The 27,706-nt window shown below is 42.3% G+C and overlaps 5 protein-coding genes and 1 non-coding gene across 17 annotated transcripts in view; 4 read left to right on the forward strand and 2 right to left on the reverse strand.

The window, feature by feature from the left end:
* Positions 1–292: 292 nt before the first annotated feature.
* Positions 293–8,704, reverse strand: LOC115056972 (telomere repeats-binding bouquet formation protein 1-like). 2 transcript variants are annotated; one of them, XM_029523803.1, is made up of 12 exons: positions 4,360–4,396; positions 4,113–4,223; positions 3,845–3,976; positions 3,338–3,469; positions 3,041–3,101; positions 2,802–2,920; positions 2,495–2,623; positions 2,241–2,393; positions 2,021–2,152; positions 1,747–1,872; positions 955–1,097; positions 293–870 (listed from the first exon to the last, which is right to left on the reverse strand). In XM_029523803.1, the coding sequence occupies exons 1-12, from the start codon at positions 4,394–4,396 to the stop codon at positions 400–402; spliced, it is 1,746 nt and encodes a 581-aa protein (XP_029379663.1). In that variant the 3' UTR covers positions 293–399. The 2 variants fall into 2 exon arrangements, with proteins under 2 accessions (XP_029379663.1, XP_029379664.1); XM_029523804.1 differs by lacking the exons at positions 3,845–3,976; positions 4,113–4,223; positions 4,360–4,396 and adding an exon at positions 8,260–8,704.
* LOC115056973 (pyruvate dehydrogenase [acetyl-transferring]-phosphatase 2, mitochondrial-like) lies at positions 7,619–10,858 on the forward strand. The gene is made up of 8 exons (XM_029523805.1): positions 7,619–8,201; positions 8,295–8,474; positions 8,552–8,671; positions 8,759–9,045; positions 9,111–9,216; positions 9,298–9,534; positions 9,630–9,929; positions 10,043–10,858. Exons 1-8 carry the CDS (start codon positions 8,121–8,123, stop codon positions 10,316–10,318), a joined length of 1,587 nt encoding a protein of 528 aa, XP_029379665.1. The 5' UTR covers positions 7,619–8,120; the 3' UTR covers positions 10,319–10,858.
* On the forward strand, positions 10,220–16,923 carry LOC115056970 (B-cadherin-like). 2 transcript variants are annotated; one of them, XM_029523799.1, is made up of 16 exons: positions 10,220–10,358; positions 11,667–11,873; positions 12,286–12,375; positions 12,461–12,604; positions 12,698–12,853; positions 12,930–13,071; positions 13,152–13,321; positions 13,414–13,542; positions 13,631–13,816; positions 13,912–14,156; positions 14,265–14,407; positions 14,500–14,724; positions 14,809–15,033; positions 15,138–15,277; positions 15,442–15,585; positions 16,151–16,923. In XM_029523799.1, the coding sequence occupies exons 2-16, from the start codon at positions 11,718–11,720 to the stop codon at positions 16,400–16,402; spliced, it is 2,547 nt and encodes an 848-aa protein (XP_029379659.1). In that variant the 5' UTR covers positions 10,220–10,358; positions 11,667–11,717; the 3' UTR covers positions 16,403–16,923. The 2 variants fall into 2 exon arrangements, with proteins under 2 accessions (XP_029379659.1, XP_029379660.1); XM_029523800.1 differs by lacking the exons at positions 10,220–10,358; positions 11,667–11,873; positions 12,286–12,375 and having other exon boundaries at positions 12,500–12,604; positions 12,679–12,853; positions 16,151–16,920.
* Positions 16,924–17,180: 257 nt separating this feature from the next.
* Positions 17,181–18,909, forward strand: tmem253 (transmembrane protein 253). Of its 2 annotated transcripts, XM_029523808.1 has the most exons (6): positions 17,181–17,725; positions 17,801–17,911; positions 17,994–18,050; positions 18,145–18,255; positions 18,373–18,519; positions 18,663–18,909. In XM_029523808.1, the coding sequence occupies exons 1-6, from the start codon at positions 17,564–17,566 to the stop codon at positions 18,714–18,716; spliced, it is 642 nt and encodes a 213-aa protein (XP_029379668.1). In that variant the 5' UTR covers positions 17,181–17,563; the 3' UTR covers positions 18,717–18,909. The 2 variants fall into 2 exon arrangements, with proteins under 2 accessions (XP_029379668.1, XP_029379667.1); XM_029523807.1 differs by having other exon boundaries at positions 17,181–17,911.
* A 4,105-nt stretch (positions 18,910–23,014) lies between these two features.
* frmd4a (FERM domain containing 4A) overlaps positions 23,015–27,706 on the reverse strand; it is a 72,416-nt gene continuing 67,724 nt past the window's right edge. For 8 of the 9 annotated variants that reach the window (XM_029522568.1, XM_029522567.1, XM_029522566.1 and 5 more), the window contains 7 exons: positions 27,452–27,508; positions 27,087–27,324; positions 26,665–26,823; positions 26,221–26,553; positions 25,513–26,111; positions 24,812–24,914; positions 23,015–23,802 (listed from right to left, as the gene is read on the reverse strand). In XM_029522568.1, the coding sequence (XP_029378428.1) occupies positions 23,700–23,802; positions 24,812–24,914; positions 25,513–26,111; positions 26,221–26,553; positions 26,665–26,823; positions 27,087–27,324; positions 27,452–27,508 (1,592 nt within the window). In that variant the 3' untranslated portion in view covers positions 23,015–23,699. Of the gene's footprint in view, positions 23,803–24,298; positions 24,371–24,811; positions 24,915–25,512; positions 26,112–26,220; positions 26,554–26,664; positions 26,824–27,086; positions 27,325–27,451; positions 27,509–27,706 lie in introns of all 9 variants that reach the window. The other variant, XM_029522565.1, reaches the window with a different exon arrangement.
* Positions 25,114–25,186, forward strand: trnam-cau (transfer RNA methionine (anticodon CAU)). The gene has a single exon. It is a non-coding gene; the product is annotated as a tRNA-Met (tRNA).

Below are 27,706 nucleotides of genomic sequence, written 5' to 3' on the forward strand. Positions count from 1 at the left end.
TATTAAAATGAGAAATGCAAAGGCCAATTTGCACATTATAAAAATACAAAGACTGTGAGCTATGTGGGAAACAATTTTCAAAATAAACTGCTTAACTATCCGTTGCCGGGTTCCATGGGAGAAAATTGGAACTTCAAATATTTTGTAAACATGTGCGCTACCCACAGAGAAAAAAGTTCCCACCAACAAAATGAAAGTGACAGTTTATATATTAATGTGTTTCATTAGTGACATGTATTTTTTTTCCCGCTCAATTCGCATTTTACATTCCTTATTAAGAGTTTCTAGGAGGTTATAAATCTATGTTGCAAGAACATCCCTGTTTTTTTTTTTTTTTGAAGAGAAAAGTGTCACCTGCATAAACACGCACACCCGCAGCTGAAGGTGCCTGAGGTCACCTCACCTCACCTCACTAAATAAAGAAAAAAATACTATAGACTCCTTTTCAATAGTTTTTTCTGATAATTGAAATATTAATGCTACGAACCTGTCTGTCATGTGTGGCTCTCTGTGTCCCTCTAGTGGTGGTACATGAAAAAACACAATCGATCCAGTGCCCGTACGTGCTGAACACTGCTGGCGCTTTCCACTGCTCTTAGCCTTGTCTTCAGGAGTAGTTAATTTGGAGCTCATGCTCATTTTTTCACAGTCGTTCTCCTTCATAATCATACTTCTTGCGATCCAAAGTGATATGTTGTCATCACTCTCTGCTTCTATAGGCTTGTTAGCGCTCGTCTGTCTATATGCTGCAGGGACTGTTTGAATGCTGTAATCCTGCAGAGGTTGATGTAAGGCTGGTGAGAGGGATGGTGGAGCGAACCCTTTGGTTGAAGTTGATAAGACTCTTTCTTCCTGGTCATCATCAACCTCCTAAACATGAACATTAGCACACGTGACATGTCACCAGGCACATGCTGATTAAACTTGAGTCATGTCTGTGGATGCATGTTGAACCTTTGTCTGTTTCTTCTCTAGTTGGTCAATCCTGTGCAGCAGCTCTTTGGCTGAGCTTTTGAAGCTTTCCATATTTATAAGGGATTCCACATTTTCATCCTTCCCATGTCTGGCGGTCAGAACAGGCACTCCCAAAGACATGGCTTCACAGGCAAAGACAAACAAGTTCTCATTTTCATTTTTAAGAAAAGGCAAATCCACTGAAATAATTCAAATATCCGTTAAGTGAAACGAATCCAGATCCTACTGAAATGCACATATTTCACAGTATAAGGAACAAAGATGAAATGATCCCTGGCCTTTGCTGCCTCAACTGCATTTGACTGAGCCTCTCTGCTTTCCTTATCATTATTTGTCATTTTCTTTAACAGACAAGAATAAGAGACCTCATCTAAATGATTTAATAGCGTTAAATTCACACAGGCTGACTATACTTGTAAATGGAGGGAAAGAGCATTTTATGCCAATGATTCAAATAAAGAGTATTAATTTACTGTTGGTGAAAATCAACCTGAATCTATCATGACAGCTTGGCTTTAAATTTTGAAATATATTGCAATTTAACCGCACTTGTATTTGCAGATGCCACTAAAACTGGGTTTACTGTAACTATGGGCATAATGATCAAGTAATACAGATTGGGATTTTTAAAGAAGCTAGAATATAGAATTAATTTGCTTCCATCAAAGAGGCCCACATCCATATTTAAATGCTATGGGAAACTTTCATTGATGATTAAAAAGGTTGAGTTTCTTCTTTTGTTTTGAGACAAACAAAACATCTTTGACTTACTGGCCTGTTTGCAGGTCTGCAATATGAATGTAGCAGCCTTCCTGATCTCCTCACTTGTGTCCTCTGCGAGTAATGTTATGATCAATGGGAGACCTCCACTTTGCACCAAATGGGACTGGTGTTCCTCTGCAGACAGGTATAAACAAACAGTTGAGGAAAATGCCTGGGTTAAAATGCACACTGTTGGAGACTGTAGCAGTAGCTGACGATTGGTAAATGTGCAAAATATGAAATGGAAAAGAGCTGAATTCTGCAGATTACAATGCAGTCTTACCAGAGGACTCAGTGCAGTGGCCCAGGGTAAGTAAAACTGAGAGCCTGTGCTGAGGTTCAAGATTTGGGCTTGCCAGCAGGGAGATTAGATGAGACACAATGCAGTACCGAGCCAGACCAGACGCCAGAACAGCTAAAGAGAATAGATTTGTCAATGAAGAAGGAAAAAATTTGGTTGTTGGCGTGATCAGTGCATGTTTTTGTGAAAGAGCAATACACACTGTTATCAGTAATGCAAGCTGACAGGGTCTTGGATATGGTGACACAAAGTTGGCAAGACAACAAGCTCACATCTGCCACAGAGGTTAGACGAGCCAGGGAAAGAGCGAGCGTTTTCAAGCCACCCGAGGACGAAAAGCTCTCCTGAACCCGGGCTACAGAATCAAACAAGTGATTTATTTTAAGCAATTTAATCATTTGGATTTTTTTTTTCAATTAAGATGTTTAGCAACAAAGGATCCCTCATTTCACTTACAGTTGTTGGCAACTGTCATTGCTATGAAGGAGCATAAGGATTGAAAAATCTCTGTGTGTTGCACTGCAACCTGTTGAAGCCAGATTTTTATATTGGGAAAGGCTGTCGCACAAATATGTTGACCATCTTCTGCAAAAAAAAAACAAACAAACAAAAAAAAAACATTACTTGACTAATACTGGTCTTGCTTTTACTCCAGAAAATACACAATGCTGTAACATATGGCTCCACTTGAAAGCAGAGGCCATGATAAAGTTTTACATATTAAAAGGCTTCGTAAGAGGCACAAATATACAAATGATATCACCACTTTGAGGATTGTTGACACATCCACAGAGTGCACTAGACACAGATGTCCAGAGCTGGTAGGTGTGCATAGCATTAGCTACAACTGAAGTAGAATCTGTGGAGAGGGGAAAGCTGGTCCTGCAAAAAATTCAAATAAGTAAATTTGCATGCACATGCTATACGAGGGGTCTTATTATTCATTCAGAATAGTAAGTAAAGAGGCTGAGACTGATATCTAGACACATCATTGAAAAGTACCTGAAGAGAACCAAAAGAAGATCTAGGCAGCCAGTGGTTTGGGCTAACATCTGTCCTAATTCTGCAAAAGCACACAGTCACACACGGACTACAAAGGTCGGAAATCAAAAATAAAACCCTCATACTGAGGACTATATCGAATTGACTTTTCTCCCATTAAATTTTTCTAAAAATGCATAAAATTGCTTTCATGAGTTTGAAACAAAAGAAAATAAGGGGATATAAAAATGCATAGCAATTAGAAAACATATTCTGCAGCTGTAATTCTATATGTCAGTTCAGGTGTCTTGATCATACTGTTGTTGGCTACCAACGCAGACAACAAATAGACGGTCACTCTCTTCTGCGTCAGTGGGATGTCATCTTTGATCAACCACCCAGCAAGGTCAGCAAACGTCTCCTTTTTGCACAAAGAATTCTTGCAATACACTATCAAAAAGAAGATATGTAGTACATTGTCAGTATGTCAGTCTTGCTTTTAAAATACAGCATTACATAGAGTCCAGAGCTTGGAGCATCCCTTTGAAGCCCACACCCAAAATCCAAAGATGTCACATATATGCCCTGTGTATCCTTTGCAGTTTTAATGTATGCAAATACCAAGGGCTAACATTGACAAACAAGTTTGCAATTGGCTTACCAGTTAATCTAGAGCCTTATTTATGTTCTGCACCACTGTACAAACTGTTTCAGGGCAATGGTTTGCCTGTAAAGCTGTAAAGCTGACCTGTCTCATTTAGGGAGACTACATCCTTCACAAGATGCACCCATGAACTGGGATTCTGTGACAAAGGACATGCCTACCATTGGCCTCTACCAGTGTGCCAAGCGTAAATAGTGCTGCCTCCTTAACATCTGAATGAACAACACTGGATTTGGAGAGATTATACACAAATGCCACGCCCCCCACTTCTCTCAGCAGGTCTACATTGTCCTCTGAAATAAAGAAAAACTTTAATTAAACAGACAGATGGTATGCTGAATGACTTCAATTATTACATCCAATGTAAGAGATCTGAATGACTCAGGGCTGTAGATATGTTGTGTGTGTGAATTAAAGGTTCACTAGTACCTCTTTTTTCACAGATAGAGTGAATGGTGAGGAGAGCTTGTTTTTGTAAATTAGGGCATTTCATCTGAAACTTCAGACACTCAAGCAGCAAGCTGAGGTCTGTCTTTATGGCTGAAAGCAGAGTGATTAAATGAGCCATGCCTTAGTGACGAGACGGACATGTACCTGCAGATGTACTGCATAACGTTACATTAGCTATGTACGTCCATCTTCAAAGACATTTACGAGTTTACTTTAATTTACTTACTGTTACGGCTGTTGCTGCAGGCCCCTGTCTTATACATCTCCTTTTTCCCTGATCAGATTTAAAGATACATATAAAAGTATGATTAAGGTTTTCCACAAGAATAAAGTCTCTGGTTCACTTTCAGCTGTAGCAGTTTGTGCTATTTTTCTCTAACTAAATGCGATGATTAGCTGCTTGGCTAATTTAGCTAATAAAACAAATTACTATCAAGATAGCGGTGCCGCTTGGTCAAAATAATTTGTCTCTTCAGTCTGAAACGTTTTCTTTCAGGAGTGGATAACACGTAATTCTGATTGTTTAAAGTACCGCAGACTGGCAGAATACAAACTTTAAATAGCGTTAGCTTCTGTTTCTTTCTCTCTTTGTTTTTTTTTTTTTTTAAACTTCTGTTTCTGTCATCCGGGAATCTCAGCCGGTGTTAACCGATTCGGTTCCTCCAGGTTCCTGTTCCCCTTTACGCTGATTTATTGCTGAGTCGTGCGTAGTTGCTAAGTTACCTTGCGTACTTAAAGAAGAAACGCAAATAGAAACACAGCTGGGTGTACGGAAAGCGAGTGGAACAAGCCAATGTGTCGGTTACTGGTATGTTATTTATTATATAAATTGAGAATGCATTTGTTAGGTTATGTCCTGGGTTAGTTCTAAGTAAGTACATGGTTTATACGAAAGTCAATGATCCATTCACTGAACACTTAAAATATTGTTTCCTGAAAACCTACACATGATCTGCTAAATAAAATAGGCCATGGGACTACATAATTGTCATTGTGATGATCAACCAGTCAAACTGTAGCATATACACAACAAAAAATCAGCAAGAAAGCATGCTATTTATCTACTCATAAAAATTATAAACAAGTCAACAGGCGTGCACTCGGAGCTAAGAAGAAGAGGTCACGTGGGGTGCTGGAGCCAATCCCAGCGCACGCAGGGTAATACGTCAGCACGCTCAGGTGACGTAAATGTGGAATGGTGAAATAGCGCAAATGTATGCAGCAACCCCAACAGCGCTGTGGCGCAGTGGTAACGCTGCCGACCACCACCTAGGAGTGAAGGGTTCGATTCCCAGCTAGGGCAGGGTATGTGAATGTATGTAATGTAACCCCGGGGTGATGTAATGTAATAACTGTAAATATCTGTACATGTACTGATGTATGACAATAAGTGATGTAAAATGTATGTAATGTTGAATATGAATGTAAATGAATGTAATGTTAAAGGTCCATTCCCGGTGTGGGCACCTGAACGTGTCTACGGAGTTAATTGGTTGCGAGTGATGGACTGGGCTAATGCAGATACGGCGCCCCCCCAGGACCTAGGCCGAACCAGACCGGACGGGTGACGGCACCCCTCCAGGAACGGACCGAGACCAGACCGGAGACAGGACGCGTCCACAGACTAGACCAGTAAAACAGCAAACAAATCACTGAGATGATTTCTTTATGGAGGGGGGGAAAAGGAACATGTAAAAATACACAACTATTTTAGTGAAAGATTATGTAATATTCGAGTTACATGAGCTTCTATACTTGTTTTCTTCCTTTTGTAACCCCCCCCCCCCAAAAAAAAAAATAATATTAAATAAATAAATAAAAACAAATGGCTTGTTCCGATCCTTCGCTAAGCCCCGCCCCCCTGGTTACTGTTGCTATGCTAGCCTCTTTCCTGTTGTCTCAAGATCTGTAGGAAAATATCCCGTCAGCATCAGTCCGGTGATCAGAAATGAAAAGAAAGAAGAATAAGAAAATAAAGGGTTATACAAATAGTTTTTAAAAATGTGCTGACGGTTCATTTTGGACGAGAAATGTAGAGCAAGGTAAGAAACAGGGCCGTTAGCTTGTAACGTAAGCTAACTGTCCAGCTCTAATGCTAGCGTCCATTAGCCTAGCTTGTATTAAAGCCCGACACAAAACGTTATCTTTGACAGAAACAACTGAGTTTGGTAGCTACATCAGAAAGGGAGAGAAAGAGTGGAGAGGGCTCCAGCTGCTGTCAGGTCACAGAGAGAGACATGGGGGGCAGAGGAATTTATTTAACTTGTTGGCTTTATTTCCGCACAAGATATTGACCGCAAATTTAGAAATAGTACTCCACCGCTTCAGACACAACAGCACACACAAGGACCGCGACATTACTCATTGTTGGGTAGGGTTGGTAGTCTTGGTTAATGTTTTGTGTGTGTGTGCAGACAGACAGATAGATAGACTTGTATTCTGTAATGAGGAGTTGGACCGTGTTGTCAGTGATGGCCACAGAAGACATCCAAACTCTGGCTACAAGCTAATGCGTGTTCCAGGTAATAATCCGGCCACGATGTATGATGAAGAATGAGCCGATCGTTATGGAGAAATAATCCAGGTATGAGATGTCTTATACATCGTGGCCATATTCTTAACTGGAACACATACAGACATGGCAACGATGTATAATCCTCATCCTACCTGGATTATAACGATCGGCTCATTCTACATCATACATCTTGGTCGTATTATTACCTGGTGTGTATCACCCAGCTGTGTTTCTATTTGCTATTCTATTTTCTATTTTCTAAGTACGCACGGTAACTTAGCACCTACGCACGACTCAGCAGTAAATCAGCGTAAAGGGGAGCAACCTTTTCATTTTCTTTAGGATTTAATCATATCAAATTTGAAGTTTGACAGTGTGAAATGGCGCCCCCTCCTGATAAATAAAGGAATAAAGTCTCCAGTCAATCATACAGAGATGTTAAAGTTTAAGTGCCAAATAGTCCCCCCAAAAATATAAAAAATAAATGAAGTAATAGCTTTATAAATTTAAAACAAGGCTTGTCTCCAAACGTCCCAAGCTATCACACAGGTAAAAAAGCAATCTTATTCTGACTTCATGAGTTGAGCCCTTGAATAACGTGTAACTTAATTCAATATATAAAATTCCATATAATATATATTTTTAAATCAAGGCTAAGTTTTCAGATATTTTTTACTAGCGGAAATGGGTTTCCATGAATATTATATTATTTCGTTATTATAAATATGATAGATTTTATATTTATATGCATTATTTATCCTGAGGGAAATTCACTTTCATGCATCACTCACACAATAAGACAGACAGAGACATGCTGCCTCACCTTTACACTGCAGTGTGCTTTACTTCCCAATATGACGCACACAGCGTTTTGTAGAGATTAGGTGATGAAAGGTGTACAAACACAACACACATCACTAACATGAACCACAGAGGCCAGCTGATGACATCGCCACGTTAACACGTCAAAGGGTCTGTGCGGCGGTACGTAAGGACTTAGTGTTTGACGAGTGGCAATTTATCCGTCCGTCATTTTCCCAAGTACGGACTGATTTGCTTTATCGCATATTTCTTCGGAGTGTTGATCAAACGCAGTGTCGATCTGCGTGTGGACGTATAGCGGAGTAACAGGTTGTAGCTAACAGAAGTAGCTAACGTGTACTAACAGCGGAGCTAGCCAGATAGCAAGCTAACTATGTTTTGTTGTGTTGTCGACACGGCAGCAGTGTCACGGGGTACTTCTGTGAGGCTGGCTGAGTTGTATCGGTGTGTCCTTATAGTGGCTCAATCGTGTTCATTTTAATGTCGTTAAATGTTGGTTAGCCTGCTGTTTAACTCCGTCAGTTCCCTGTTTGTCAAGGTGTGTTGTCGGCAGCCTGATACGATCACAACCTTCTTCTTTTCTCCTCGTCTTTGGCAGATATCGGGGTGTTTAAACTACACTACACCCTGCCGACAGCTTTGGATCAGAGATGTCTGGTCGTCTGTATGCCAGCATCTTTCAAAGAGCTTCGAGCTACACGGTGTCGCTTTCCTCCATCACACCGTTTCAGGTTTATTTCGCAGAACTCAGAATATCACAAATATCAGCTCAGCTTCATTTGCACTTACACATACTGTCATGTTGACCTTCTCCCCCTTCCCAGCCTCGGCCGGCCCATGTTCGTCACTTGTCGTCCTGGGGTACCTTCAGATCAGAGCTCTTAGGGTCCAGTGATGAGTCAGGAAGCTGCTCACAAAGTGGGAGACTCCTCTCGACCCGTCAAGACCTAGACTTCCAGCTCAGCCAGGTCCAAATCAACAGTATCCTGAGGTCTAATGAGCAGGTAATACGCATCATAGTGTCTGTTTTCAGAACGAGATGGAAAGTGACAAAGCGTACAGTAATCTCTATCTGCCTTAGAGTGTGAGTGTGCCAGAGTTTTATGGCGGGGGACTCAGTTCTGTGAGAAAGTTTGAGAGTAACCAGCTCGCTGCTAACATGCCCAATGAGGACCATCGCAGTGCAGCCACTTGTTTACAGGTATACATCTTCTCCCTTCCGGCTATTCTTCCGCTTTCCTATTTCTTCCCCCTGTTTGTAAAATTAAGTTTCCTCTGTCCTTTCCAGTCAAAGGGCATGCTCTTTGGAGTGTTTGATGGCCATGGGGGTTGGGCGTGTGCTCAGGCTGTCAGTGAGCGTCTGCTGTATTACATAGCCACAGCAATGATGTCAAAGCAAAGCCTGGAGGAGCTTGAGAAGTGCATGGAGCATTGTAGACCCATTCCTCCCATCCTGAAGTGGTACAAACACCATGCAGACTACAACTACCGTGACTCGGCTTCGCTCTACATTGACCAACTCAGAGTTTTCTGGCAGGAGTTATTAGACATTGAGGAACATGGTGAAGGCATGAGGTAAGTATGTGTGTGTCGTCATAAATATACTGTGCACCTACACCTTCACATCATCTCACTTTCAGCCCCATAGATGCTCTGGAGTGTGCTTTCAAACGTCTCGATGCTGACATCTCTTTGGAGGCTCAAGTCCCTCTTTCCAATGATCTGATGAAAAGCACAGCCATTCAGGTAATTTGACAGTTGTCCTTTTTGGCTTCATTTTGTTCAAGTTTACACAGTGTTGACACACAGGCATTATCACTTCTTTAGGTGGCGTTTTCTGGTTGCACTGCCTGCGTAGCTCATATTGGGACAGACGGGATCCATGTGGCGAATGCTGGTGACTGTCGAGCAGTATTGGGAGTGCAGGAGGAGGATGGTTCATGGAGTGCTTTACCTCTATCCTTGGACCATAACTCTCAAAATCAGGCTGAAGTGGAGCGAATAAGAGCCCAGCACCCACCTTCAGAGAGAGACACAATAGTCACAGATGGCAGACTGCTAGGGGTGAGCAGTTCTGACAGTAATGGCACTATACAACTGAGTTACATTTTAGCCAAATCAATCACAGGTTGTAACATTTTTTTTTAACATGCTGTCAGGTCCTGCTGCCCCTCCGTGCGTTTGGGGATGTTAGATTCAAGTGGAGTTGTGCGTTGCAACAGAGTGTTTTATCCAGCCTGGAGTCTGCAGTGGATCTCGACTCTCTCAACCTGTATCAGTACATGCCACTTAACTACAAAACTCCTCCATACTTAGATGTAACACCTGAGATCATGTACCACAAGCTCAGACCGCAGGACCACTTCTTGATCCTTGGCACTGATGGGCTTTGGGATGAATTAACTAATGCGGAGGCTGTACGACTGGTTGGAGAGCACCTGAGTGGGTTCCACCTACAGGTTTGTATGCATGCATTGTTTTTCCCCTGATTCATAACACACCTTTTATTTAACTACAGGTGTTTTTATCCTGTAAACTGATCCTGTAAAACTTGATCCTCCATGTTTTTCAGGCTCCAGTTTCTCCATCTGAGAGGAATTTGAAATTGGGTCAAATGCATGAACTCTTACTGAAACGTCAGGCCCGCGCCTCTCCCGCCCTCGACACCAACGGTGCCACACACCTCATCAGACATGCTCTTGGCACAGGGGAATATGGAGAGCTGTGCCAGGAGAGACTCGCGTCTATGCTTGCTCTACCAGAGGACCTGGCAAGAATGTACAGGGACGATATCACAGCTACAGTGGTTTACCTGAATTCTGACCTGGCCAGATCTCACCACAGTTAATGGAACAGTGCAAGACAAAGATGGAAATGACAAATGAAAGGTAATAATTCAGCTTTTTTTTTAATAAATCATTAATAGACATAAGTCAAGGTTACATATTAATATCTACAACATTCATCAAGTCAAAATATGCACTCCTATTTGCTCCAGAAACTTCATGATGGATACAAGTTGCAAGTCAAAAGTGGAAATGTTTATATTATTCTGTAGCATGGTGTTTTCCTCACACACTATCTGCGTGTAGTTCAGACATTTCATTCTGTTTTTTTATGTAAACTGTGAACAATGCTTTTAATCAGAGGAATTTTTGTCACACCAATATATGTTCTTCTGATGCTCATGCTGTTTTGCTTATTTTTCTTCCACACACCTGAGTGGAGTTTACAGATGTAGACAGTAAATATGTTGAATTATGTTCATAAATGTAATTGAAGTTCTATTTGTCATTTTATTTATAGATAAAGAAATAACATTCTATGATGTTTATGCATTGTCACTTATTTTTGTCCTTATCTGTCTTTGGGGGCCTTAATAGGAAAATAAAAAAGATTTTATGTTTTTATTGTTTGTTATTATTAAAATGATTTTCTATAATGTAAAGGTCCAGCTATCCCCATAACTTCTTTTTTTATGTCATAATGCAATTCAAACTGCTCTTCATACTGACTCAAGGTAAGTTTTGTATAAATATAGATGTAAATGTAGATGAAATAAATCTGACTTTCAGATGTATTTAAGTGGTCTCAAGTATTTGCTCAAAAGGTGCATCATTTAATATTTGACAATTTCAAATTTTAAAGATTTCTATTAAAATGTGAAATGCAAAGGCCAATTTGCACATTATAAAAATACAAAGACTGTGAGCTATGTGGGAAACAATTTTCAAAATAAACTGCTTAACTATCCGTTGCCGGGTTCCATGGGAGAAAATTGGAACTTCAAATATTTTGTAAACATGTGCGCTACCCACAGAGAAAAAAGTTCCCACCAACAAAATGAAAGTGACAGTTTATATATTAATGTGTTTCATTAGTGACATGTATTTTTTTTTCCCGCTCAATTCGCATTTTACATTCCTTATTAAGAGTTTCTAGGAGGTTATAAATCTATGTTGCAAGAACATCCCTGTTTTTTTTTTTTTGAAGAGAAAAGTGTCACCTGCATAAACACGCACACCCGCAGCTGAAGGTGCCTGAGGTCACCTTCAGCTTCTCTGTTTTTCACCTGATAAAAATCTGAGGGGGGCAAACTACAATCAATGGGAGTAAAGTAGGGTAAACACAGTTACTGTTGCCGCAGGCAGTTTAAAGAATGAAAATGAGAGTTTTTTTTTTTTTTGTGACGCTAGCTGGTGAACACTGAGGGTAAAAACCTCCCAAAAAAAAAGGAGAGCTGGTAAATGCGGAAAGCTCGACTGTCCGTCACTGGAACAGCACAGGTGATCCAGTCCAGATCAGGCCAGCAACAGTGGAGGATCTGTTGGATCTGTGTACTGACAGAGCTGATGGGGCACAGCAGGACTCTGAAACTGTTCTTTTCACTCTCCCAAGTCCAGGTGAGTTTTTGACAGCAGTTTTTTTGAAGTCTTTTTGTCACGGGCATTGGAAATTGGCCAAACAATCTGAAATTGTCATTGTTCAGCTGAGCTTTTGTTCTGTTAATTTATTTATTATTTTTCACTAAATAATCATTTGATGGATGTAGCTTTTAAAAATAATTTAATGTTTAAAATCTTTTTTTTTATCTGTTTTCTTATGTAATTTTTTATATATAATTTATGTGTGTACTTGCACATGTTTTGTCTGTGTCTCTATGTGTGAGTTTATTATTTAATACTTAAATGTGGATCAAAACATTTATACTTTTCAAAACCTAAAAAAGAATTACATCCCTATCTGATAGAGAATTAGAATTATGATTGTAAAACAGTATGTTCAGTCTGTCACCGGATAAAAACTTTTCCCCAGTGTTTGTTGGCTCTAGCTGTGACAGGGCTACAGCCACACTGCCTGAACAGCAGAAAAAAGTGCTCTGATAATGGAAACCAGAACCCTGAGGTAAATCACAGGTCATTTTGCTATCTTCTAATTTGCTCTATTAGATTACATGTATTTCTCTGACATCAGAGCCTAATTAAAACAGAACAGCATGGACCTTGAACCGCTCTCCACCATGCACTTCCCACCTGCATCGGGCAGTTTGAAGCGTTTCAAGAGGGAGTGGGTCATTCCACCAATTAACTTCCCGGAAAATGACAGAGGCCCGTTCCCTAAATCTGTGGTAAAGGTAAATATAACAACAAACTCATGAAGTATGTCTTTTTGAATATGCATTATAGTGACATATATATATATATATAGTTATATTGTTGTGGCTTAGATCAAATCAAGCCAACAAGAGAAGGTGGTTATAACCTACAAGATCTCTGGACAAGGAGCTGATCAGCCCCCTGAAGGTGTTTTTACTGTAGATCGGCGGTCTGGGATGTTGAGTGTGACACAGCCGCTGGACAGAGAGAAAACAGCCCAATACACTGTGAGTTTGAACTCATCAGTCACTCGTAAAGTTTGTCTCTGCGCTCATTCACAAGCACGGGTATTTTATGTTCCAGCTGCGGGCCCACGCAACGCACGAAGGTGTTGAGGCAGAGGAGCCCATGGAGCTCATCATCAATGTCATTGACCAGAATGACAACGCGCCTGAGTTCCCTCACAGTTCTTTCTATGGCAGAGTGAGAGAAAATGCTGCTGTTGGTGAGGAAATCAAAAAGGCTGCACTTCTCTAAACTTAACTTCTATAAAGGAGAATAAAAGTTTTGTTTTGCTGCCAACAGGTGACCTTGTCATGAAGATAAAAGCAACGGATAAAGATGACCCAAATACGAATAATGCAATAATTAGGTACCGGATAAAAACTCAGATGCCTCAAATGCCAGCAGGGGCCATATTTAATATCAACCCAGTGAGTGGAGCGATTGGTGTGGCAAGTGGACTGGACAGAGAGGTGAAGTCATCAGCCAAGCTAAGTGACCACCACTGTCCTCCAAAGACATTATTATTCATGTATTTCCTTTGATACTCACTTCCTTGTGATAGACTTACCCAGAGTACAAGCTGATCGTTGAGGCTGCGGACATGGTGGGGGAGGGGCTCATTGCCACTTGTACTGTTATCATCAGCGTCACTGACAGCAACGATAACGCTCCACAATTCACCATCACATCTGTATGTTAAAAAGAAGTAATGATTCATTGTGCTTTTTTAAATAAGCTCGACCTGTAGTCACAGTGTGTCTTGCCCCCCCCCCCCCCAGACATCAGCATCAGTCCCTGAGAATCAGGCTGGAGCAGAGGTTATAAGGCTAAAAGTCACTGACAAGGACAAGTTAGGATCTCCAAATGCCAACACTAAATATTCAATAATCAAAGGCAACCAAGGGGGAGAATTCAACGTCACCACTGGCTCCAGTAAAATGGAGGGAATCATTACCACAGCCAAGGTCAGAATCCAGCATTCACATTATTGGTTTTTACACCATTTGTCCTTTCACTCACTGAGCACATCATACCTTGTCCATTGTCCACCCTCTCCAAGGAATTGGATTTTGAGAGCACGCCCGTCTTTACTGTGCTGTTAGTGGTGACAAACGAGGTGTCGTTTTCTGGACCCGTGTCAACGTCGACAGCCACAGTCACCGTAACTGTCGTGGACCAGAATGAGCCTCCTGTATTTAGTCCCACGGAGGTGCATGTGAGCATCTCAGAGGGTTTGAACAAAGGGGGGCCTGTGGTTGACATCAGAGCTGAGGACCCAGACAGAACCAGGAAACAGACGGTTAGGTAAGGGAAAACACATTCATGTTGTGTACATGTCAACACACGGATGTGTTTACGTACATGTGCACTGGTCTGTTTCGGCTCTGATCAGCCTGTTCTTCTTGCTTCTAGATATAAACTATACAATGACTCTGCAAAGTGGCTGAGCATAGATGAAGACACCGGCTCAGTCAGCGTTAAAAGCAGCATGGACAGAGAATCCTGCTATGTCAAAGATGGCAAATACACAGTCCTAACATTGGGCTATGACAATGGTTATACTTTTGTCCTTTCATAGCATTTTCCCCATAACAATAACCCTGAACCCCCCAAAATAAGCCCGCTATGTCCTTTTCCATGATTTTAGATGCTGTCCCAGCTACAGGGACAGGAACTCTGGTTGTGACTTTGATGGACGTGAATGATCATCTTCCTGTGATCAAGCAGAGGAAAGCCAGGCTATGCAACAAGGACCCTTTTCCTGCCCAGCTGGATATAGAGGACCTAGATGGACCAGGTCATGCTGGACCATTTACAGTGGCGCTTCAAGGAAAACACAAGCTCAACTGGACCATTACCACCAGTTCCACAAGCAAGGCAGCCCACTGACAGTATCCTGGATCCGTGAGTCGTAGCTTGACTCTCGTATTAATTATGTGCGTTTTGCCCCTTGCAGGGAGTGTAGCAGCCCTTGCACCCAAACGAGAGTTGTCACCTGGGAACTATAATGTGCTCATGCGCATTTATGATGCTGGCACACTCTACCAAGACAGCACCGTTGACGTAGAGGTGTGCGAATGTCAAGGGCGCGTTTCTACCTGCTTCAGCTCGCCTCCTGCTCCTCAGCAGCACATTTCTTCTGCCACAGCTTCGGTTCTGGGAGTCATTTTTTGTCTTCTGCGTATGTACCAGTCTCTCTGATTCACCCTAAAATTTGTTTGTTCACTCACACTACTGTTTTTTCTTATTGCTTACATTTTTTTTTTTTTTTTTTTTAAATCACAGTGCTGCTTCTACTGCTCCTGTTGTTGTTGAGGAGGAGGAAGAGGACGAGCAAGTCAGAGAAGGATGTCCCTCTTTTTGAAGACCTACCCAGGGACAACATTTTTCACTATGACGAGGAGGGAGGAAGCGAAGAAGACCAGGTAGGAGCTAGGGAGTGAAGGCAGTGATACACACAGTTGATGATTTCAACACCACTGTCTGACACACTGCAGTCTCAGTTACTCAAAAAAATATGTGGGGCTATTTGGAATATTTTTCACATAATTGGCAAAAGGTTCAAGACTCTTCCTTCCTTTTCCTTCAGGAGTATGACCTGAGTCAGCTTCACAGAGGGCTGGATAACCGTCCTGAGGTGCTCTGCACTGATGTGTTTCCTGTTGTCCAGAGCCGCCCAGCTTACCGACGACAGCTCCAAGCCAGCGAAGAGATCGGCAAATTTGTTGAAGATGTGAGTGATGCTAAGATTTTGGAGATTATATTACCCTTAGTCAGGCGATAATGTGGTCCATTATTCGAGCAAATAGTTTTCCAAAGCTCTGCTTTGTGATCCAGCAGCTTCAGCCCCCCTCTGATTACCTTTCTTGCCTTTTATAAACTCCCCTCCACCTGTGCTTCATCAAACCTGCTCCGGGGGGGTGTGGCCCTCTTCGGCACAGCTGTTGCCCATCACTCTCTCCCAGTCAATACAACACGCAATGTCCATAGCAATAAATAATTTAGATTCCACAAAAGCAATACACAGATCAAAACCTAATAATATATTTGTATAAATGATAAAATAGTAGAAACAAGCAACAACAATCCTGTATAAACATTGCAATGCTGGAAATGCTGGAGATTATAACAGCACCATCTGACAACCCGTCACTGTTATGTTGACAGTGCCACGGTAAGACATTGGTCTTCCCTGTGGGGGACCCAGCATCTTTGTTCTGAAGGCATGAGAAGACCTGCAGCTTTTGCTGAATGTGGATCAGTGCTATAACAAGGTGTTTTCGTGATTTCCCCTTTAGAACATTTGTGCTGCGAATAGTGACCCCTCAGCTCCTCCTTATGACTCTCTCCTGGTGTTTGACTACGAAGGCGATGGATCTGACGCTGCTTCGCTTAGTTCCATCAACTCGTCAGACTCAGATGAGGAGCATAACTTTCAGAGCCTGGCCCAGTGGGGGCCGCGTTTCAACAGGTTAGCTGCCCTGTATGCAGGAGGGATAGAAGAGGACGACGATGCAGAAACGCTTCCAGGAAAGACAGAGTGGGTCTGATGTATTTCAAGCCTTCGGCCCTCAGAGAGCTGTGACCGTTTTCTGCTGCCTCCTGTCACTTTTGCCTTGGCTGAAGCCTGAGCTGGACGACGCACCCACCGAGGTCACGCATTCATCTGAGCTTTCTCCGGTTGTTACTCCATCAGGTTGTTGCAGACTTTTGTGGGTAAATGATGACTGCTTACAAACTAAATTATATTTAAGGATGTTGTGATATTTGTTGTTTCACTTGTTTCATGGCAAAACCAAATTTGCACATGGAATTAGAGCAGAATCTTTTTGATTGAAGACACGCTCAAGAAAAGATCCTAATAATGGCATTAATCAGGTCATACCAGTGCTGTTGGAAAAATTATGCGTTAGCAACAAAAAGCTTCTGCACTGAAATTATTTCCCTAATCTCTTGAATAAAACATTCCCATACATTATTCAACACTCTTTTCTCCATCAATACATTTTCTAAAGTTCCTCAAAGCTCCATGTTGGGTGTCATTGTAGTCTTTTTTTTTTTTTTTCTCTTCTTGTTAGACTGTGGCTGGGTCTGTTGTGTTAATTTTTATATTATATGATTATTTTATTTGATTATTAAGCCTTAACCCTTACCTCTTGAATAAAATTAGTTTTAATTTGTAAACGTTGTTTATGTCATTATATAAACAATTTCTTGGTTCACGAAGTATATGATGTTTGGGATGTTTATCTGTCTGAATGGACACTGAAGTTAGTACACAAAATATAATCTGTGAAATGAAAACAATCCTGTGACACGATGGTAAGGTTGGTCAAGCTGATAAAATCTGTCACTGTGACCAATCCTCTTTCTGAACAGCTTCCTCAAGAGTGAACTTTAACCATTCTGTGTCAACCAGCCCAAGTGAACTTTGACCCTGAACAGTGAATACACAGGCAGACACGGTGGGAACCGAACATAAATGTTTCTTATTTTATTTGGATGATATTTCCTGTTGATATGAGTTTGTGTGGGTAACTCACAACATTTGCAGAGGTAGGTGGCAATTCAAACCAAAATCTAGTGTGAAATCTGATCAGTGTGGATTACTGCCGGCATGTCGAAGTCATATCAGTAACTTCTGGGTTTTGCATTTTCACCATCCATTCTGCTGCCTTTATACATATATTTATTTATTTTTTACAAAACAGATGACACAGAACATGTTTCAGGAGGGGCTGTACCATGTATTTTTTAAGGAGACACCCTCAGCCCACCCACAGTCTCAGGTCACCAGTCCCATGGAGCTGGAAACCGGCAGGATTCACCGTTGGTTTGGGAGCGTGGTTAACACCAGGCTGTTAGTGTCTGGGGTGAGATACAGCGTTCCTGAGTTTGCTTCATTTAGCTTACCTGCTTGCCTGCTTCAACCTGTGCTTCCCCCCCAGGTGGTCCAGGTCCTCAGCGCTTTTGGCTGTATACTCACCACAATCACCCACGCCTGTGTGAGCTACGACTGCTCCGTCACCATGGTAACACCCGTGTGGTCAAGCCTGTTTGTGAGTCCACTCAGTGAACCGCTTTTCAGCAGAAACAGTTGAATGCTGGCTGGTTGTCACAGTGTTACCTGTGTTGTTACAGTACATGGCTGCCGGGTGTCTGGCAATGGAGGTTCAGAGAAAAGCTAATAAATTAAAGGTGAATGCTTGATTGAATATTTTTAAAGAACTTTTTTTTTTGTGCTCATGTTATCATCTGCCTCACTTTCTTTTGTATAACAAATAACAAATAGATCATCACCCTGATGGGTCTGAACGTGTTTAGTCTCCTCTTTGGGTTCTCTGCTCTCCTGGTCAACAGTCTCAAATTGACACATCCCGTAGCACTCAACACAAACCAGCAGGTAACTCTGCAGATCTCTGGATGCCTTTTATAGTCAAATAATACATGGAAATTGGATAAAGTCAGTCAGTTTGTGTGAAAATGAATGCTTTCTCTGTGTGAACTGCTTCCTCACCAGCGTAAAGGCTCGTACATCGCAAAGGGGAGCTCCATAGCATTTTCTGTACAGTGTTTTCTGGCATCAATCTTCATATTTTTCCTCTGCTGGAGAGGCCTGCGTCGCTACAGTCCTCAGCATACTCAGACCTACAGCCGCGTCTCACAGGTGAAAACAGTAGGATAGCATAACAATAAGCAGGGAGGTTGCCTGGTCGTTTCCGGTTGTCGAACGGGATCTCAGTTCAATCAGCTGTTTAAGATTCAGTCTATTATGGGATTTAATAGTTCTTTGCTCTTTTTTTTTTGCAGGAGCCTGATGAAACCAATGGACCTCTACTGGAACAAATTGAATACAATCAGTGAAACTCAAAGATATAATATAGCTTGATCAGATCAGGCAAATTCTAAATGCTGAAGACTCACTCCAACATGCACAGTTTTTTGAAAATGATTTGCTTTTCTTGACTGAGGACTGTCTGAACTTTTGAAGCAGCTCTGGGTTAAGAAGAATGCTTAAAATGTGATTCAATGCCTGACTTCTGACTTGTATTTCAAATGTTCCATTGGGATTATCAAAAAACTGAAATGAACAAAAATAAACTTTATATTAAATACATGCTGGCAATGAATATTCAACTGCAGTTCTACAATAAAGTTCCCCAAAACACAAATGAGTGAACAAATGAAGACAAAAATCACCTTTGCTGCAGCCTTTTTGTGGATATATCTGTGTGAAGTTACTGATAAATGAAGCTTTGAATTATATTATAGCTGTCACATTTCCTTTTTCTCATTTTCTTAGATGCTGCTCTGTGGTCAACAGTAGAGGGCAGCAATAGTCAATTTTGCCTGTTTGAGGACGAAGCTGTTTCACTTGAGATTACAGACATGTTTCTGCTTAATGAGAGGACACTGTGATCTTTTGAATGTGATCCTATAGGCCTTTTTTATTCTGATAATCACACTATTCTGACAATTATACTATTCTTTGCAATAGACTGATCCTGAATCTGGCCTTTACCATAAAGCCAAGTTAGAGAGCTACCACTCGCACAACTTAAAAAAAACCAAGCCTGTACACTGAGTTTAACTGTTTAAATGAATTCACTGAGAATATAAATCAAGGTCATGCACTAGTCTTGAAAAGCTCACTCACACACATGCTAACCGACTCATGGAAGTGAAAAGAACATGACAGAGCAGCTAGTTTCTCACGGCACGTCTGGCTAACAGCTTCCAGCTGTTGCCTGGTTGGAGAGCTGCTATGGTAACACACCAAGTACAAAGAGAAACATGGGGTTCATTAGTATATGGACAGAGGGAGAAAGAGAAAGCAGGATGATGAGGGTTGGCATCCTCAGAGAAAGTGACAATTGAGTCCTCTGGTGGAAGCCACTTTTCTATGTGGTGCAGCATCACAACTACCATTTGAGTGTGTGTTTACTATTTCCTCTTTCATGATGTGCAGTGTGTTCAGAGGTCTGCATCTCCTGTTGTCGCACTCAAATGAGTGCACAAAGAGGAATTGTTCTGTGTGACATAGTGGTTTGCAAACGGTTAAAACGTGTGGAAGATATATTCTGCATGCGCAGCTGTTTAATCTTATAGCCTGCTGGTGGGTGATGAGTAATATCTGTTATCTTTGGAGTGCATCGTCCTTCTGACTGCACAGGAAATCCTCCTGCCCCTTCTCTTGGAGGGCCAGAGTGTGAGAGGGAAGCAAGTGAGGCCTGAATGTGATGACAGGAAGGTGAGTGTATCCGGAGGAGAGGAAGTGGTGACCACATGTGAAGATTCCTTTTGATTAGTCTCACTGATATTGCAGGCTTCCAGCTGAATGGCCTGGGAGGATTAGATCACAGCCACCTGCAGGAGAGTGTCTCAATGTTAGTTTTGCATTTTTAATGAATGGAGGAAGGCGAAAGAAACAAAACAAAACAAAACAGACAAAGTCATAGTCTTGAGAACATTCATCAATAATTTATTTTTCTTTCTCTGAAGAACCACCACGGCTTCTCATCTTGAAAATTCATCATCAATTTCCAACAACACAGTTTTGAAAAATGTAAAGTTACTATACAAATTTTTTATAGAAAAAAGAATAAATTAACTGTGGAATTCAGTTTTTTTCCCCATCAATTCCACATTTTTTCTACAACACCTTTAATGTATTGTTACAGTTGAACGGAACTGATAAAATCAAGTTACATGCTCTATTGTCCGGTAGGGGAAGTGTTCTACTATTAAACTGTTTGTTAAAATAAGCTTCATTTTGCACAACTGGTATTGAATCTATTGATAACAATGAAGAGATGTCTAGATCCTACGTGACAAAGCAGTAACTGGTCATTTTGTAGCACCTGAAGGGTATTTACGATGTCAGAACAGAAAATAAAAACAATACTTGTTCATATAAAATGGAGCATTGTTAAAACAATGAATGTGAATGTTAAAAGCCCCACAAACCTTACAGTGCCCCTCGGTACATACAGGAAAAGACTGATAAAAGAGTAAGTTCATTTCTCTTTGACTACCATAAAATGCTCAAACATCTCTATGTTCTGTGTCTCACAGAAAATACGGTGTGTTGGGAACTACAGACGTCAGGGGGATGTCACGCTTCATCACATCAGGCTCAGGGGTCAGAGATCACCACGACAGCAAAATAAGACTCTCTGGAGTCGAGGGTGACACTACAGATCGAAACGTGCTAATGTTCGTGTGTAGAAATGGGATGCTGGAGGTCTTAAGGGTTCTTATTTGTCAGTGGGCCTGCTTTGCATGCATGGGATTGTGTCTTTGGTGCACTTTTCAGTGAGAAAAGCTCGATCAAAGTTGATACACTAGACGTCACTTAGCAGTGAGTGCTGATTTCCAATCTTGGGTTAAGACTTATCAGATTTGACTGGGTATGGATAGATAACTCATGCACATGGGGCATGGGAGTGCACCAAACCTTTTCATGAGAATACTCTGGAAAGAGATTACAACAACTGATGTCATTGCATTAGGGAAACACCACTGTGAAAGATGGGGTAGCATACGTACCATTCCCCCCATGCATTACAGCATGATGCGCAATTTATCTAGACACAAGACTGAACGAAAAACTGTCACTGAGATGTAGAAACTGTCTTAATCATAATAAAAGAACATGTGATTAGTTACAGGGAAACAATGGTTAGCATTATTCTGCAGCATAAACATATTTTAAGGGGAGATGAGGGAAACTGATTCTGGGGCAGCAAAAAAAGATGCAGAGTTCTTCCTTTGTACAAAACCAAATGTGCTTTTCTAACCCTGTTCTGGATATTTGATTGCTGATTGGAGTGTATGATAAAATAATTCTCTCTGGTGGGGTTTCTCTCAGTTCTGGTTATGGCTTCTGCTTCTGCCCTGATAATGGGGTATTCATTCATTCATTGCTGTCTGTTTGATTAAAAGCAGACTTAACTGTGATCCCAGCTTTTCTAGTTGCACCTATTTGCCTTAATGAAACATGAGAACAGACCAATGTTAGCTCCATTCCTCATAGACGCTGTTCATGTTGTGCTTTAAGAGATAAGATCGACAAATTCCTCAACAATTTCCCCAGATGCCAAATTAAAGATGAGCTTGTGAACTGTCTTCTGGCAACTCTGCATTGCTGCTGCTTCATAGATGGCCCTGCAGTGTGGAAGGGAGTCTGAAGCATGAAGGAATTACTGTTCCAGCTCTGAATACAGTACGACGGTAAAGCACCAACATATTTGGCACAAATATATTAGTATTCATGTGTGCCCATTAATGCAAGTGTTCTGCCTGTCAGCATTGACTTCAGACTGTCTGTGTTCATTCAGGATCCCTCCTGTCATGCTGAAGAGATGCACATAAAGATGAGTAAACACAGTGCTACAAAGGGACTGAAAGATGCACAGCATGGTGTGAATATAAAATCCAAGACCAAAGGCAAAGAAGAGACACCCATGATGGAGAAAGATGAATCACTGCAGATGAGTCATTGCAGACTGAGATTTATCACTAAATATCCTCAATATCAAACTACAAGTAAAACCAACAGGTGTCAACTGGCAAACATCTTTTTCTTCCAGGCTTGAACAGGAATATTGCGTAAGGGCATATTTAAATTTTGCAGTTATTGTGTGACTGTGTATAGACACTTTTTAAAAAATGGCCCTTCTAACCGACGCTCCATGCTCTGGCTCAAGTGCGATTCATAATCCACCATGTGGCCAAACCAGCTGTTGTGGTCATAGAAATCTTATAAAAACCAAATACATTAAATAAAAACGAAGAAAGCATAGATAATGCCAAACCAACTACAACTCCATATTCCCCCTGTGATGCACTAATGAGCCTTCTATCCCAGCATCACAAGGAAGAGAACGTGGCAAGATGCTTCAATTCTCTCTTCAGGTTCAAAGCAGTTCATGTACTTGTACAATGTTTGTTATTGCTATAGTCCTCATCAATATCCCAGACAAGAGTCCCAGAAACCATTCTGCTATATCGTCACTGTGAATTCACTCTCATACAGTTGACAGTCGGTCACTTTTCAGCAAGGCGCACCAGCTCAACGTATGACCAGTTAATCCAGCAGTTGTCTTTGGTTGTGGGTTAAAATGAGAGAAATTGAATTTGTCAACTATGTTTAATTCCTATTTTTTCGAAAAGTTTGTGTAACGTTCTCTTTTTTTTTTTTTTTTTTTTTTTTATACGCAGGGAGAAATAAACAAGACAGACAAACAACCTTGATGGGGATAATGAAATCCAACACAGTTCACTCAGGCCTGGAAATTGGTTTTCAACGGGTGGCTCAAATCCAGCAGGTATCCTCTGATTGGGTGGCAGTGCACTGGAGTTAGTAAGGTTAGGGTCCAAAAGATGAGATAGAAAAACCAATCCTGGAATGGCCAGAGTTGATTTTGTCTAGTTTCAGTTGTGTGTTTGATATTTTTCTGTGCTCTCTCTTTCCTCTTTCACTCCTTCCCCCTTGCCCGTTGCTTCTGTGCTGCAGATTGTGAGTATATAAAGGGCTCGGTGGTGCTGTAGGGCAACAGTTCTGAGGCAGTACGTCCCAGTGTGTCCTGTAAAACCAGCCTTTATCAGAGCCTCATAGGTGTGTCCCTGTCTGACTGAGCTTTGATAGAGGGAGTATAATAAGGAGGTGATGAGATGGATGAAGGGCAGGATTTAGCGAGGAGGAAGGCTCCCAGTCCGGTTGGGGCAGGGCTTTTGTAGGGCTCTAAGGATGAGGTTGTTGGTTGTTGATGGGTAGCAGTGAGGGACAGTTGAGAGGCAGTCGGAGAGCGCAATGGTACTTTTCTGAGCTCCTAAAAGAAGGTCTCAGACCAGGGTTCCAGGTTTGGCCTTGTCGTGTCCGTACCACTGCACATCTGCCAGCTCTGAACACAGGGGGCTGCTGAGAAAACAGCTGTCACTGAAAGACCTGCAGAGGGAGGGAGAGCAGGATTACACAACCTTCACGCAGGGCCTTTTATGTCAGACGGAAAACACGATACTATCATCTCTATGATTTGTGGTGATCATCTGTTACTGTGTTTTCTTTGAAAAGAAATGTTCTCTGTTACAACACATACAGCACATGGTCGAGCATTTCTATTAGTAAATCCTGCAGCGAATGGGCCACATGGTCAGAACACGGAGCAGAGCACATGCAGAGATCAGATACAGATAGAGCCAGAGAGGGAGTACCTGACACACACATACCTCCACCATCACCCCTTCTTTGTCAGCCCCCCCACAGTCGATGAAACAAGTGATGCTTTCAGTAAATTTGGTGTCACTTCTGTATTTTTTCTTTGTTTATTTTATTTTATTTTAGTTTGTTCAGTTTCTTTTATATCTGCTTCTGCTGCTGCTGTGTTTTCTCAATGGTACACTCTAGCTATAGACCACTGGGAGGCTGAGACCACAGACAGTACCTCTATGCATCAGAGCTGGGCTGAGGGGGAGACTGACAGACGTCCTCAGTGGGAGAGCTGTCTGCTGTGCCTCTAAACCAGGAGAGAGGACACACACACAAGTAAAGGAGGGTTAGTATAGACAGGAAGACAGACAGGAAAGACATGACAATACTGGGAAAAAGAAAATTACTCCATAAAGACCGAAGTTGTGAGATATTACGTGACTAACAGAAGCTGAAGAGTGAAGAAACAAAGATGTAGTGAGTAAAACAGTGACACAAGTCAAGAGGAGTGTTATAATTTCAGAAAGAAGGTTTAAAATAAAGATATCCACAGTGAAACAGCATCTGCTTGCACAGATACAGCAAACAGTCAAAGCTTATGAGGATGTTGAAGTGAAGTTTGAAAAAGATGCTACAAAAGAAGCTCAGGGGGAACGAAACTGTTTGTCCGAAATAAAGTTCAATTTAAATCTTCAAATATCTTGTCACCCTTTTCTGGCTGCTTCATGTGTGCAGTGGTGTCTCTTACCCGCTCTGCCAGTTGAGGATGTGCTGTGGGCTACAGGGGGGTGTGGGTGTGGCTGCGTGTTCACTGGAGGGCGTCATACTCCTCTGGCTGTGAGGGGATGCAGCTACAGCGAAAATAGACAGTTAGATACGCTGACACAGCTCATGCAGTGTGTGACAAAGAAAACATGTGTACACACACACACAGGGAAAACAGACGTACAAGAGACGCTAGTGAGGTGACAGGCAAAGGAATTTCAACTATGTGCCACACATGGTGCTGGGGGATCTAGTGCCAGTGTCACAAAGGCCCAACAGTCAGGAGTCCCGTTGGCGCAGTAGGCAGCGCGTCAGTCTCATAATCTGAAGGTCGTGAGTTCGAGCCTCACACGGGGCACTCTGTTTTTCTTTTACACTCCTGCCATCACAAAACAACTTACACACAATTCACAGTTTGAGGTGACTGGTATTTATTTAGTTTGTTCAGGTAGTCATTTTCTGATGTCAATTTGAAATGAGATTTGAGCCTTGCTGACAGTATAGACCACGTGTATCGTGTGTTTGAGCTTTAGACAAAGGAATGTTTTATAAGATGGACCTTTATTACAATAAACTAAGTAAACTCTCAATTAAATAAACAAACTTTTATTTAGAACCCATATCGATGGTTCTCATTCACTCTTATGGCCAAAGATTTAATGTCAATTAGTAAAGGTGACCCACCTGGTGAGCACTTGGCAAGTGTCCCTACTCTACTCCCTCGTCCATGTCCCAGAGTGCCGTGCTGTGACCCAGTCTCGGAGGAAGTGGAACCCGAATGTGAGTGGCTCCTCTCCTTCAGGCTCCCTGAGGACCTCTGGTACCAACATCGTAGCTCTTCAGACACTGCTGCCCTCCCCCCTCCTCCTCCTCCTCCTCCTCCTCCTCCACCACCACCATCTCGCCCCAATGATGGAGTCCGTACGATTTGAGAGCGTGATGGTGTGAGTCGGCCACTCCCCTCTCCTCCCTCCTCTCCCCAAGCCTCCTTGTATAGACCTCCTGCTGTGTAGGAGCTGGAGGTCTTGAACTGGGCCTTCACACTGTAGTGGCCCTCCTGATCACTTTCCAGGCTGCGCACCACTACAGGGTTGGGACTGCCCTCCACGTACAAGGGGTACTCCTTGATGCGGTACTGGGAGGACGGCTGACTCTGGCTGTGGAGGTAAACTCCGTGGTGCCCCCCTCCCATCACTCCTCCCCCTGAGCCTCCACCAGAGCCGTTCTTAGCTGCCAGGTTTGGCATAGAGCCAGAGTTAGAGGAACCCAGGTGTCCTGCAGACCTGGAGGGAAGCACACACAGAAAGTGTCACAAAACCCTTTCTTCATGTGCGTATGGTAAAAATAAGTTGTGTCCAGAAATCATCTTCCCAGCATCTACCCAGCCCATACCTGTGCCGTTGCCTCTGCCTCTGCCTGGCTTTGGAGGGTGAGTCCTCTCCCAGAGTAGAGTAGTTGGGGTTACTGCCTGGTGGTCCACCAGAGGGGTAGTAATGCTCTGAGCTACTTTGGCTGGTGCAGGATGAGCAGTCGTCCAGTGGATCAGAGCCATTGGAGCTGCGTCCTGGGCCCAGGAAGAAGTCGGGGCTACCCAGTGTTCCCAGAGTGTGTGGGTGTGCATCAGGGTCGGATGCAAGCAGTTTGCCCTGGGACTCAAGGCTGGAGCTGCGGTTCCTAAAGTGCTGAGCAAGACTGTGCAGACGTGTGGGACTGATGTCCACTGACCTGTAAGAAGAGTACCCAAAGACTTAAAAACTGTTGCATTTTTTTCCCTCTTACATAATCTGTTATGTGTATCACAATGTGTATGAAATAATTGAGGATATAAAGACTGACCTAGTAGAATGTACATAGTGTGGTGTCCTGGACCTCAGGTCCGGGGTTGATGGCATGCTAGACTGTGAATTCCAGTGAGGAAGGCTTCTGATGGGGCTGCTCTGCAGAGAGTTACTCCCCCCTGCCTCAGCACTGCCAGAGCTTGGGAAACGCCTGTGACTAAAGAGAGGAGTGAGAAAAATCAGCATAAATATTGACAAATGTAATTATATATTTGCGCCTCTCACGTACTGTAGAAACATGATCAACATGCAGTCTACAATTGTATTTCCATTGATTACTGCTCATTGTGACAGAACTAGTTGCATTTGAGATGGTTAAACGATAGTTCAAATGCATTATGGTGAGTCTAACACATTGCCATACTGTCAGTATACCGCTGCTCTTTCTTAAAGGGACATTAAAGATAAGCTCCCTCATACCTGGAGTGAGAAGAGCGCTTTTTCACTTTTTCATAGGGCTCATCCAGTGACGATTCGCTCCACATCTTGGGCTTAATGGGTGATTTATCGTAGTCAGAGCGTGTGTAGTGCATGTGTCGCAGGCCATCCAGGGACTGTGGTGGAGGTGGCCGACTGTGAGATGGTGGTCGTGGCGGGAGGCCCTTGTGAGGTGATGCTACTGGAGAGAAGGTGGGCGTACCTGTAACTTGAGGGTCATCTGTGAACAGAGAGGTAATCGAAGTAAGACCGAACACACTAATTGAGAGTGGATTTCATCTAATTTCATAATTATCATGAACTACAGAGTGCATAAGTATAATATGAGGGCATCACATTATTATTACCATCATCTAAGACCAGCGCGTCAGATAGTGAGCTGTCTTCAGAGCCAATATTAGCCTCTATAGGACAGAGAAACAAAGCAGTTACAGACTGTAATTACAAAATTAGAGAGCTGGAAACTCTTACATGTAGTAATGTTGTATTGAAAAACAACACAGTTGGATTGTGGTTTTCATTACCGCTCTAAGCAATAATGTAGGAACACTGCTATGTGTAGGAGCAGCTCCAGCTGATAGAACCACAGTGCAAAGAAAACA

This window comes from Echeneis naucrates, chromosome 16 (assembly GCF_900963305.1).
Source record: "Echeneis naucrates chromosome 16, fEcheNa1.1, whole genome shotgun sequence".
Classification (NCBI taxonomy): domain Eukaryota; kingdom Metazoa; phylum Chordata; class Actinopteri; order Carangiformes; family Echeneidae; genus Echeneis; species Echeneis naucrates.